General features: G+C 36.9%; 1 protein-coding gene across 1 annotated transcript in view; it reads left to right on the forward strand.

Annotated features, from left to right (window-relative positions):
* The window catches only part of LOC105626140, a 25539-nt gene extending 14781 nt beyond the window's left edge, over positions 1-10758 (forward strand). The window contains exons 6-23 of the mRNA XM_012207452.1: positions 273-620; positions 701-1024; positions 1421-1780; positions 1911-2223; positions 2317-2933; positions 3072-3452; positions 3521-4584; positions 4657-6085; positions 6678-6961; positions 7037-7583; positions 7696-7980; positions 8169-8412; positions 8520-8863; positions 8954-9245; positions 9348-9662; positions 9855-10138; positions 10207-10611; positions 10723-10758. Coding sequence (XP_012062842.1) covers positions 273-620; positions 701-1024; positions 1421-1780; positions 1911-2223; positions 2317-2933; positions 3072-3452; positions 3521-4584; positions 4657-6085; positions 6678-6961; positions 7037-7583; positions 7696-7980; positions 8169-8412; positions 8520-8863; positions 8954-9245; positions 9348-9662; positions 9855-10138; positions 10207-10611; positions 10723-10758 — 7872 coding nt within the window. The remainder of the gene's footprint in view (positions 1-272; positions 621-700; positions 1025-1420; positions 1781-1910; positions 2224-2316; positions 2934-3071; positions 3453-3520; positions 4585-4656; positions 6086-6677; positions 6962-7036; positions 7584-7695; positions 7981-8168; positions 8413-8519; positions 8864-8953; positions 9246-9347; positions 9663-9854; positions 10139-10206; positions 10612-10722) is intronic.
* Positions 10759-13985: the final 3227 nt, after the last annotated feature.

The following is a 13985-nucleotide window of genomic DNA, read 5'->3' on the forward strand; positions in this document are numbered from 1 at the left end:
AATTAATATATATATACTATATCTCTCTCTCTCTCTCTCTCTCTCTCTCTCTCTCTCTCTCTCTCTCTCTCTCTCTGAAGGAAAATTATTACAAAAAAGTTTAATTACGATTAAATCTTTTTTTGATATTAAATAAAATCTCTCTGAGTTTTAATCTCTTTTTCACACATTTTTTTTCATATCATCAAACAACAGATTTCACATAATCGATAATCAATTTTTGAAATGATTTACAAAAATTCTCATTGATATAATAATTTTATTTCTTTTAGGTGGTAGCGAATACAGCAACAGAGGAACGGCACAGAAAACCTGGCTCCGAAACAGCAGCCGTGACTCTAGATGCATCCCCGACCTTACGCACCGAAGTATTTAAAACGACGTACACATATTTGACTTTGAACACAGATCATCCGGATGTGAATGATGCCTTAGAAAGTAGCACGAGAGTCATAACGAACACGGTTACCGCGCCGCAACATTACCTAGACATGATTCTCGAGCCATCAGAAGCTCCGCGACCAGAAACCAATACATACCTCAGTACCACAGTGTTGGAAAAAACATTTATGGAAGAAGGTCGAACGAAAATAGAGACGATCAGCGACACGATTACTCAGGTTAACTTATTTTCTTACCGCAAATTTCTATATTGATATTTATTATGACATTATATATTTTTCTCGATTTTTGTTTTTAGCTAATAGTAACAGAATCAGCACCTCCGCCGCGACCAACCAGTGTCACAACTACTCTGACTGCTTTAGATAACACTGACAGTAGCATGACGGATATGACTAAAACATATTACATCACATACACGTATTTCAACACATTTTTGGAGAAAGGTAGCACGGTAGTTCGCACAAACGTAGCCACATCGACTGATGTGGTATTGGAAAAAGTGCCAGTGCGAAAAACAACTATGAAAACCGCTCCGGTTAGTCCTACGCCGGAACCTATACAGATCTTCGCCACTAAAACATACCTTACCACATTTACTTATTTCACAACGTTATTACAGGTAAATATGGTACATTGTATTTATGTCTTATATATACTATTAAATAGAAGAAATGAGCAATGGCAATCTCTCTTGAATTAAATAATAAAATTTTATAATGTAAATAATATTTTTTAATTCCATGAATGCCAAAATGTAATCAATTTCTTTTTGTAATTAGTTTCAAAGTAAATACGTTCACATTAACATATAAATTTAGTAAATAATAAACTAAATTTGAATCAAATTTAATATATTTTATTGAGTTAAATTGTTTAACTGTATTGTTTTAAATTAATGACGATATTGAGTAGGAATAATGGTGACCTGTAAAAATGATTAAAAATAATTCAAGCTGAATTTAATTTGAGATATGATGAATTGTAACATTTAAAATCTTTCTTCTATCATAAATAGGCTGGTCCAGATGGTGAAACATCAACAACTGTAACGTCTCGTTCACATATCGTTGAAAACGTCGTAACAGAATCAATAGCTCCGAGTTTATTAGACGCCGGTTATATGAACGCCTTATTAACGACCGCGCATCATTCCGATCCAGTGAAAAACGTCGTCACGGGTTCGACCATTATCTTCTTCGATGATGAAGATCAGATCGAGCCAACTGCGACCTCAGATCTCCTACAATCAACCTCTATTACAGAAATAAAAAAACATGAGAAAAGTCCCACGAACAACTCAACAACTACAATGTCAATGGAAACGTCGGAGGATACTAACTCTGATATAAAGCCAGTAGATTCAATTGATAAACAGGTATCTTTCATTTATAAACTTTTTCTAAATTATGAGAAAAAATGTTTTCCACAATAATATTTATCATTCTGGAACATATCAAATTATGCGAATATTTTATATATAAATGAGATTTGCAACTTTTATATAGGATAATAATGGTACTACAATATTAAGCGATGTACTACAAAATAAAAGGCCAAATTCTCAATCCGGAGACGATGATTCAGTTAGCAAACCTCTTCTTAGTCTGGGTTCTTTAGGAATAAATAGTTTATCCGCTCTGGGACCGGTAATCACAGCAATGGCCGGATTATTGCAAGGAAAAACTGCGGCTACTCGTAGAAACGATAGCGTATCTCTTGCAGAGATTCAAGAAATCACAACACAACGATCGCCTATCTACATACCTGTCGCAGAATTTGCTGACGGTGATATAGAAACCGCTGAAAGCCAACATATTGGTAATAATATTCTTTTTTTATCAAAAACTAACAATAACTATTTATTATGTTTTATTTAGCACGTTTCAAATATGAAATGATTGTCTTTTCTAGCTGCTCATTTGGCGAATCTCAATCATAATTATATTGCCGAGACGCGCCACAAGGTTACCAGCAGTCTTGTCGACGGTATACCAATATCTCCGGGTGAAATAATTACCGCAAATAGCGATGTTATCATAGGAAAACCGGGCAAAATGGCGCCAAGACCGCCGCAGACGCTTCTGAAGGATGAAGAGCATATTGGCATGAAACCGCCACCATTACCGGTACCGAATATTCCAGTGCATCCTGTATTAGAGGTGCTAGAGAACAACGACGATGTACAAACTCAACAAACTGCACAAGATCCACAAATACAAATTTTACCAGCACATCAGGTTTACGAGGAACATCTGAAAGTACCGATTTCCATTCCTCTCGATGCAAATCATCCAACGGCTCCTAAACAGCCTCAAAAGTTACTTTCTATTCAATCACCACCTAAGAGAATCGCAGCAAAACAGGATATCCTGGAGAATGATCCCTTACTTAAACCACCTAACAGACCAAACGTAGAACAATATGCGAATCCTAATGTGAACCCTAAAATTCCAGAGTGGAATCCGGAGAAATATAGAAGACCATGGAGCGCTAAAGATCCCTTAACACCACCGGCAAGACATGATGAAGTACGTTTTATTTGTAATATAATACATTTGCATTATATATATTTATGTATGCTCTGTGTGTGTGTGTGTGTGTGTGTGTGTGTGTGTGTGTGTGTGTGTGTATGTGTGTATGCGTAACATATAATAATTCATTTCAAGATTCATCCGGACAAACCGATCGAAAAACCACATCCGACTTCAATTATGTTATCTTCGGAAGAACAGAAACAATCACCATGGGCACAAAAAGATCCTCTATTACCGGATAGTTCTATTATTATACAGAGTTCAGAATCAAAACCGATTTCTACCAAACCGATAGTTCATCAGATCCCACACGTTATTGATAGATCAACGGGGCAACCTTTATTAGTCAATATCCAACCCAGTCAAGTAGCTAATGTCGTAATTCCTCAAGGTGGCACACAAGCTCTGATTTTTGGAGATACTAATGAACCTCATATAAGTGGCCAATATTTTGACGATCCATCTCCTTATCCAGAACCTGAAGTTGGACCAAGTTTCATTGGTATTCAAAAGGTATGTGTATCAATTTTATTAGTGCCATCGCATAAAGCAACATTTCTTATATTAATATATATGTTTAGATTGAAGAATTACCTCAATATTCAAGCGAGAAAAATCCAACTCATTACATGGTTCCACCATCACCACCTACCAACTTTAAGATTTCTTCACCAAAACCAGGTTTTTCCAGTCGTCCACATATTTTGTTGCCACCTGTACGCGAGAGACCACTAGAAACTCCAGAGGTGTCTGTACTAAGACCCGATAAAAGACCATCGGAGATTCATCTGATTAAACGACCTGATGGATCTGGAGGTTCTGGTCAAGGCCACGTTCATACAGAAATTCTTGTACATCACAAACCCGAGACAATAAACGTTCGACCGCAACCTGCTAGTCATTCGTCTGTCCATTCTCACGTACATTCAGTTCACCAACCACCAATGCGTGGTCATTTTTCGAATGGTCAAACTCCGATGGAACAAGCTCCGCCGAGGCGTGTGGAAGTCACGCCGACTGAAGTTCCACATCGATATATATTCTTAGGAAAACCAGATTCTGGAAACGAAATAACCTTAGGTACCAATTGGAAATCTGACAAGAAACCGATTAGATTCGCTTTAAATAATCGACCGAGACCACGACCAAGACCGACGACCAATCGGCCCTTAGATAGACACGTTTTCGTGGAACGACCTACTGGATATCCACCGATTAGGAAACCAACGTATTCGGGACCACAGAGACCTTCAATAAAGACGCACAACACCTTTATATTATCGCATCGTCCACCAATGAATCCTCAGCCTCATCAAGAACCAACTCGAATAACCCCTAATATATTTACTCTTCAAATTGACAATCAAAATAGACCTCATATTTATCCGGATAAGATAAACATAGGTAATGTTGCGCCGCCGAATTTGCCAACTGATAATAAGCAGAACGATAACGTACCCACTGGTGCAATAGAATATCACAATCCTTTACATCCAAATCCGATATCAGAAGAAAACAAGCATTCTCAACTATCCGCTACGCAGCATGTATTGCCAGATCATCTTGAAAAATGGCAGACTAATACAGAGCAAATACAATTGGATTCTGATATTGGTGCCTCGGAATATATTAATTATCAGAATCAGTATTATGGAAAAATAAATAGAAGCCAAGAAACTGACGGTCAGAATAAAAAAGACACAACGAATTCTCAAAGCATCAATCAAACTCTGACATCGCAAACTTTATATGGACCAGTTATTTCCATCAATACGGTTGTAGGCAAACCGCTAGAAGTCGAGCAAGAACAGGACATAATTTACGAACACGAAACGGATGGGAGGCCACTTTTGCAAGGACCTCATGGTACCGATTTCTACAATACAAGGCCTTACGAATTGCCCGTAGTACAAGGCAAACCTTTCGGTGTTTATAATGGTCATGTCGATCCGACTACTTCTTACGGATACAAAGAAGGCTATAAACCCGATTACGAAATAGTTCACGGTATACCCGCTCCTTATAATGAAAATGCAAGACCAGTTACGACTAAGACGCAAAGCGGACAAGTTACGACGCTGAACTCACTCGAACGCGATGATATCATTGATTTGAAGCCACCAGCGATTATATCTCAATTCGGCGTTGAGGTAGATAGACCTGGAAGGCCGTTCTCTAGACCAATTAGGCCTGATTCTAGACCCAGTCTAACTCGGAATAAACCAGAGATATTAACGAAACCACCAATTAAATTAGAAGTTAGACCCGATTACTCTATAAGACGTCCAGAGAACGTCAAACCGAATAATGCGGAAATTTTTGTCAATCAAACATTGAATCATAGAATAAAAATAAATCATAATCTTCAGAATTGGGACGCGGATGTACTAGTCCCCGATATTGTGAATCCTCAACAGAAAACAATTGAAAATAAAAATAGCACTACATCTCATCCGATTATAACCGGCAATAAACGTCCGAATATCGTTCGACCAGAACATGGAACGTTCACGAGAGTGCATCCGGAATATCCTCATATTCTGACAAAACCGAAACCCCAAGTGCCGGAGCCGGTAATTATTTCGAGCGATACTGCGGAACTAGAAACGCATGGTCGTCCGAATGTTAAGTTCTCCATGTCGGTCGAGGCTATGGGCGAAGAGGTAGACAGTAAGACGCAAACCGAGCGACCGCCCAGCATGTTAGTCACGAAACATAATTTACCACAAAATAAAAAGAACGATGAAACTTTGGAAACAGCCTATCAGACGAACTTTGCTTCCTCGGATTCTCAAAACGAGAAGGACAAAATCAAGGACGTTCCCTCTAGAAATATGATGCCACCACCTCTAAACGGGGGGATCGGATTAAATCAATCAAAGAAAAAAGAGCAAGAAGGACTTAAACCGCCACCGCCATCAAGCGACGTGCTCGGATTGTCACCACCACCAGTGGACATCACTACCACTCATATACCCGTAGACGATAGATTCGCCTTAATGACGACCGACGAATCAGGTTTGAAGCCGCCAAAATATGTACCTTTAAAAGAATCAACAACGATTGCACCGCCTAACACAAATATGGTCCCACCCAGCCCAAGACCGTCACTTACAAGACCTTTCCTCGTAGAATTATTGTCGCAGGTAATTACTTTTTAAAAAAATATTTTGAATTACTTCAAAATATTTGATTTGCAATTCGTACGTTGGTGAAAATTGTTCTCAGAATTTTTTATATAATTTTTATATAATTTTTATATAATTTTATATAATTTTATATAATTTTTCAAAATTTATAATATATAAATTTCAGAATTTCTTTTATCATTTAATTTCTCAGATTAATTTTATAACTTTTTAGAAAATTTCTTAAAATTTTTTATATAAAGAAAGTCGTCATATAAAGAAGTGTCGAAAAAGTCTACATCTTTTCTAGAATTCTTCATGTGGATTCTGAAATAATTGTAATTTTTAAGAAATAATTCTAATTTTTTAAATTTTTCATTAGATTTAAATTTCAATAAATTTAATGTTTAAAATATTTTTTTAAAAATTACAGAATGAGAAATTTTAGAATATTTCAGAATGTATATAAAAAATTCTAAAAAAAGATATAGACTTTCTCAATATTTCTGAAAAATCTTCCTAAAATTTGTATAAAAAACTTTGAGAAAAATTTTTACAAAACAGTCGCATAATCTAGCGATATATTTTATATATTTATTTTATACTTTAGGACATGGTGCCACCGCCAATATTAACAACTACGAGACCGCTCGAGATCGCTACTATAAGGCCAGCTGTCGCAGTTTCCGGTTCCATACAGATAGCTACTGCCGTTGCGACGTCTCACATCCCAGTAATCCAGGATATTGAATCGAAAATCCCAATTATTCATGGTACTGTTGATCTACCAGTCGTAATTGACGTTACCGATATCCTTAAACCTGTAAAAACGCGAATGAGCGAACATGTCAGCATTTACACCGTGCGACCGTTTGATACAAGACATGTGTCTAGGTACGTAAATTACGTAAATTATTTAATAAAATCTCTGTTAAAACAAATTATAATAATTAAATTGTTGCATTTTAGAATTGCCATTCAATCGACATCGACGTTGACGACAAATATAGTAATACCGACAAAACTGCGACCACCTCAAATAGATCACATTCAGCCGAGTAAATCGACAATTCACCATGATGTCAATCCGACGAGGTCGTACGTTTTAGACATTCCATCAAATCCTGTTAAGCGACCCGAGCATCCGATATTCTTAGAATCTAGCCGCGAAAGCATCCTACCGTCAACAAGATTGGAACCTACCGAGTCTTTAACATTCATTATAGAAACGGAAAAGAAACAGCATTCGATAGTATCGAATATCAAGACACAAAAACCACAAATAATCGAATACAGCATCGTGAATAAAACGGCGAATAAAGAGTCATCCATAATTGTGACTAGAGTCGACAGTTCGATCAGTAAAGTAATCAATACATTGATACCAACACCGGGCAATAAGACGCGTCCCGAGGTAAGCAACTCGGATACGCAGTTTACGAAAAATATTGTAAAGGCGACCAGTACCATTGCCAAAAATCAATTCAATGCTACTATTCACACGAAACCAAAAGAGGTACGAACATCTTGACATAAATTTAAATATTTGTTTATTTCTTAAATAATCACATTATTACTGATTAATGATATATAACCGTACTAATTACATATTAATGATCGTAAATTAGGTGACAAGATTCAAAACTTCAACGGTAACGAGAACTAAAACATCGGTGTTGGGTTCGCCGCCAACGACGAGGACGCTTTTACTTACGCACACAATGACCACGACGACTGTCGAGACTGTGACGGAAACACTGCTGCGTCCAACAAGCGTAGTGTCTACAGTAACTTCGACAATCTTACAACCGATTGTTACCAGGATACCTTCGTCATACGACAACATAGCAGATAATGATTCTATATTTGTTGTAATGAGCGATCAGAAACCACCTGTGCCTGGAGGAGAAGAGGTACTGATTTATGAAATAAATACTATTCGTCACAATAAACAGAAGCTTCTCATCAGCGTGTTTTATTTAAGAAATTTGTTTTTTTTATTTTTCTAAAGTCGATATTTTCTTATCAAATAATTTTAAAATATAAATAACTAAGAAATAATTTTTACTTAGACGGGCATAATAATTTGCTTGACTTTTAGGTGGAGGCTGAATACGGGGAGGAAATTTCTCGTGATGAGCAAGATGGAATGGGTAATGAAATTCATAGAGTATTGACAGGTGGAATACTTGGTGCACCGATAATACCTCTTACACCAATTGTGAATCAATGCATACCGGAGTGTAAATCATCCAAATCTGAAATATGTGCCGAAGTAGGAACCGAGATGAGATGCGTCTGTCGACCAGGATTTGCGAGAATGTTTCCGGATCGCCCTTGCAAACGTAAGTTTTATAGTAAATCCGTATGCATTTTTTATTGATATAGTTTGCTTGCGAATATACTTATTGCTCGATTTAATACGTTTAAATTAACGCATAATAATTTTTAGCGACCTACACATACACGCTGCGTGTTGGTCTGGATCGTATCGGCCATGAATTCGTGGCGTATGATACTGCATTAAACGATTCTACATCGGCAACTTATAAACGTTTGATAGTTCCGACAAAGGAAGCTTTAGATAGAACTTTAATGCAGAGTGATTTGAGAGATGTATACAGAGGTCTCAAAATTGCTGGATTCATTCCGGATCCTACAAAAGTCGAGTTTCATGTGCAATTAAGCGATAACTCTAATGAAACCAGATTAAAAGAAGTCCTTCGGAAATACTTAGTTGGAAGCAATTACAGTTTAGGTGGTACTGAGGTCTATGCTTCAAAGAATCTTGATTCGGTAAATTGAATCGTGGCAATATAAATTAATAACTACAAAAAGGCAATTGTTATAATTATGGATTATTGATATTTCATTCTTCTAATTCAGATCGAGGCGACTGATTTTGATGAATGTACTTCCAAGGAAGGTGGTCCGCATCATGATTGTTCATCTCACGCAGCATGTTTCAATTTACGAGGATCCTATCAATGTTCTTGTAGAGAAGGCTGGGCTGATTTATCAGAAAATCCAGCATATCCCGGAAGGGTATGTTCGCAAGCGCCACTGGGATGCGCGGGCTGCAATAACAAAGGTCATTGCGTTACTAATTCTCTCGGTCAAGAAATATGCGAATGCTTCCCTTGGCACAGCGGTCAACGATGTCAAGTTAATCTCAAAGGTGAAAAAGCATTTCTTATAAAGTATAATGATTTTGCAATTAAAGAGAACCAATATCATATAAAATGGAACTCTTAACAATTATATTTCCATATATTTGCAGTTTTATTGATAGCTCTAGTGACGACCGGCGCGATCTTGCTGGGTCTCTTAGCAATCTGTTTGGGAATGACGTGCTTCCGTCGCCCAGGACGTAATCGGAAGACCGGCGACAGACGAGCCATGATCCCTGGAACAGGTGGTGATACCAGCAGCGAGGGTAGCGTCACTGACTTAGCGATACCACATCACGTACCGCATGTTTTGCCACCGCCGCCGCAAATGATAGCTCCCTTGCCGCCGAACAAACGACCAGTTCGTAAGATCAGCGCGAAACCTCGTCATCCTCCCAGAAAAACTACTATGGTGCCTGCAACCGGTACGTTTTACTTGCCACTTCTTATTTATTATATTTCAAACAATCTCTTTCATATTCAGGATTTTTATAAAATTTGTATAACGTGTAACATATAATATTTGTATATTTGTTGATTACAAATATAATACACTAAAATCGTACTATGTTTATAAATTCAATCAATTTAATTTAATAAATTTAATTATTCTGTAGCGATACCAGTCAACGACGATCAACGTGATCGTTCCTTAACAGTTATGATTCCACGCGCGAAATATCGATCGGCACCGCAATCACCACAAAATTACAATAAGACCGTCATGAGTACATTTGCTGCCGAGGAACATAAACTTATAAACTATCTCGACAATGGTACGAGCTCTCCCGCCAATAGGAAACAAAGTATATCTAGCGCGAAAGACTGCAAGGAAGCTGATTTGCAAGGTACAAGAAATCCGATGACACCCACGGGTGCTCTTGTGAGTGCTGGTTTTCAGGTATGGTTCTGTTTTTGTCTCAATCTAAGTTTAGAAAGTACAAAAAGTAGGATTTTAATTATTGACAGGTATCAGCGACGGTGACCCGTAATGTGGATGCTGAATCTACTTTGGCACGTTCATGCGGTGAAACCACTGTGGAACCAGCGACGAAGGTATTAAGGAGTGGAGATCTTCAGGTTGATCTCGATTCGACTCTAGCTCGTTCATGCGGCGAGACAACTATCCAAGCTCCGACGAAGCTTCTTAGATTGGATCTAGGCGAGGCTGGTTCTACTTTAGCGAGATCGTGCGGTGAAACAACGATCCAACCGCCGACAAAAGTCGCCGCCGCCCGAAGAAACAGCAAAGACACTAGAGACAATAGGGACATCAGAGACAGCGCCAGCGAGGGTCACACCATGGCTGAACGCGATTTAGGAAGCACACTGAGACTTCCGGCGCAACATCCGCCATTATACAGTCCGGATAGGGTAAGATAGTGTGTCTTATGGATTTATATCCAAAATTTGTTTTTGTATTACTAATATTTAATATCCTACTGAAATTACCGTTTCAGTTTTATTAATTGATATTTTTCACAGACTAGCGATCGGGAATCTAATTTCGATTCGCTATAGACGCTCAAACGAGAACGAGTCACGACTTATGGGAAGATTGATTGCGAACGAAGCCGCTGGACGGTATTCTCCGTAGATTTATGAATCATTGTATGTCGAAATAATTGAAATCTGCTGCTATCAAAACAGGCGAAGCAACATATTTCATTTTATGATATTGATTTATTTATTTATCACGATTGTTATGTTGTTTCTTTTCTATTTCTGTTATGGTAAATTTATTTGTTATATGTTTATTAATGATTTTATAGGACTTAATATTCATAAAAATTGATGTATTCTCATAGGAAGAATTCTTCTAAATTTAATATTTGATGGGCGAATACTTTTCAAATTAAAATTCTGCGCGTAATTTCGCCTCAAGACGAAAGATAAGCGCGCGTGACTCACAATCAACCCCGTGCCAAAATGCAACCAATGAAATAGGAAAGACTTCGAAGAAGCTTCTTTGTTGCTTTCCTTATTATTTTCACGAGATCGAGTAATTCGCTGCAGCTGATCGAAATATTAGGATACTTTATTAATTAACGAATTTTAATACAATGATCTGAATGATTAATTATTTCAAATGGAATTGTCAACAGAATATTAAGAATATTAAAAAGTATCTTTTTACTATAGAATCAGAAAAATATTACAAGTTTATGTAGATTCAAATTTAGAATTAATATTTCGATCATCGCACAGCTTACCGTGCATGTGCAAGCATGGTGCAACAGTGTCATAAATAATGGATGGCGCCAATTCGTCGTGCCGACAGCATGACGGAATAGCTCGATGCTTACATTGATCACGAAAAGAGAACATTTTTTTTATATTTTTGTTGTTACTGTTTGTTTATTTAGTCTATTTTCCGACAAGTCATGTCATGTTGCCCGGCTTCGTTGCAAGGCTATTTCGGAGCGATCGAACTTACGCTCGAGATCGATAATAAATATCGTTTTAATATTTGCTTGAATGTAAATTTTGCTAGAATGTAAATTGTCTTATATTATAAAATATTTTTATACTACACATTTGTAATCTTTATAATATATTTATATCAAACAGTTACTTTCCTAACGGTAACTTTAACGCAAATTTAGCACTTACAATTAGTTTACAAATATATTTGAAAAACTGCAAAAGATAATTGCATTTTAACATTTTACATTCGAGAGGCACACGTCTTCCAGTTCACATTCGGGACGAAGCCGCAGCAACGTCGCTATATATCAAACTCGAGGAAGAACAAATGAGATGCGTTAAAATTCGCGATGTATGTTTACTCTTAGTTCAATAAATAGCGTAGTAAGCGGAGGTAACGAAGGACAGATGTATCACATATCGAGATCCTCTTGTAAGCCTACGCTTAATCGAAAGATTATACGAGACGGATTAAATTCTGCCGGTTTAAGAAACTAAGATGACGATGCTCATATATCTTAAGTTTCTTTATTAACTTTGTCCTCCTTTCATCCAAAAAATGAATCTTTCCTTATACATATACATATATGCATAGATATACATATAAATATAGATGTATTACCCTGTTGTACATACTCTTTCCACCGGAACCTCTTCTACGTAATGCTATTGTAATTTTGTACACACTTAGCGCATGTATACGTACTTTTAATAAAAGTCAATAATATAACGGCATGTCTTAAACGTACCTGTTTGTCATACTCAAGAAATTATAATCAACTTAAGTACGTAAGCTGATCTAATTAACAATATTTTAAAATGAGATATATTAACCGCGTTTTATGTATTATTATATTGTAATCGCGAGGTTCATTATTGAGATTTTATCTATTGCGTGAATTATCTATTTTAACCAACTTTTTCTTCAACTTCTATCTACAATATTTGCGTGAACTTCCGTTTTGTAATATATAGAATATCCTGAAAAAATTCTCTGAATTTTATTGGAATTAACTGTTATAAATTGAAAGCAAGAAAAAGAGAAAGGTGGTAGTACAAAGAATATAAAAAACAGAGAACAATTGAAAATAAAGAGAAATAAAGGCGTTCAATGCTAAAATACTAATAAAATATAATTAAATGATAAAATACAATTAGCCGAATGCTATAAAGCAAATTAATCTATAACCATTGTGCGTAGAGAACTACCATTTATTATACGATAGGCATTCATCGATATAAGTTACTAAAACGTTTTTATATATTAAAACATTATGTAAATCCCATAGATAATATAAACTAATTATTTATTCTTATAATAAATTTTTAACGTTGTACATATAAGTTTTGATGTCTCAACCTAATCTCAGTCTATACATTCGTCGACGGCGAAAACAGTTCACCGTAAACTCGTAAACGGTGTGACTTGATTAATTTCCAATCAGCGAGTTTATTGTTTCGCAAATTCGATTATGTGCGCTGAATATTTATGGAAGCAATTTCGGACGTAGCTCTTCGTGGCTCACTCGTCGTGGTATTGAAAGTCGACGGCCTGATGACTCTCGCTGAGAGAAAAAGCGGCGACGTGCGCCGGTCCGCGTTTCGTAATTCGTCGCGGGCCGCGACTAAAACATGAGCCTAATCCGCAAAACAAACCGATCCTCCAGAGTCCCATTCGAGATGCGATCCTTGGTTGCGATTTCTACGTTCTCATACGCGACGAAAGGCCCGATTCGAAGGGTTCCAACGAAGGGCAGGACGGCAACTGCCACAAATGACTTTATTTATACCCTCGACTCCTTATTAGGACTCCTTAGTAGGACACTAGCCGTGGTAATCGTGAATTTACCGGGAAAATAATGCAATTTATGTGAAACCTGTTTCCGAGCATCAGCTTTAGTGGACGATAGAGTGTAGCAGTTTAACTTATAGCTTATAACCGACGGAACGCGATTGCCACGCGATTGCCACTAACGATCACTCTAAGCTACGATCCATATAATCTAGAAAAGTTGCAAAAACATTGTAAAGAGATTGCGTCTCATTATATGATTGCATATAATAATGTAGAAATGTGCGCGATATTATATTTTTGTTAGAAAAATTGAATGAGAAAAGTTGCGTGCACTTATATTCATCGCCGTAAAAAATTCATTTCTCATTAATCACCGGAAGAATTGATTCAACAAAAACTTATGAGCATGATACCGCAAATGACTTTATTTATACTACCGATCCTTATTAGGATTCTGTCAAGCATGGTAACCACAAAAGCAATTCAATGCTCTCTCGGTTAACTACCTGTTTTTTACAGCCAGTAT

This window comes from Atta cephalotes (genome assembly GCF_000143395.1).
Source record: "Atta cephalotes unplaced genomic scaffold scaffold00004, whole genome shotgun sequence".
Classification (NCBI taxonomy): Eukaryota; Metazoa; Arthropoda; class Insecta; order Hymenoptera; family Formicidae; genus Atta; species Atta cephalotes.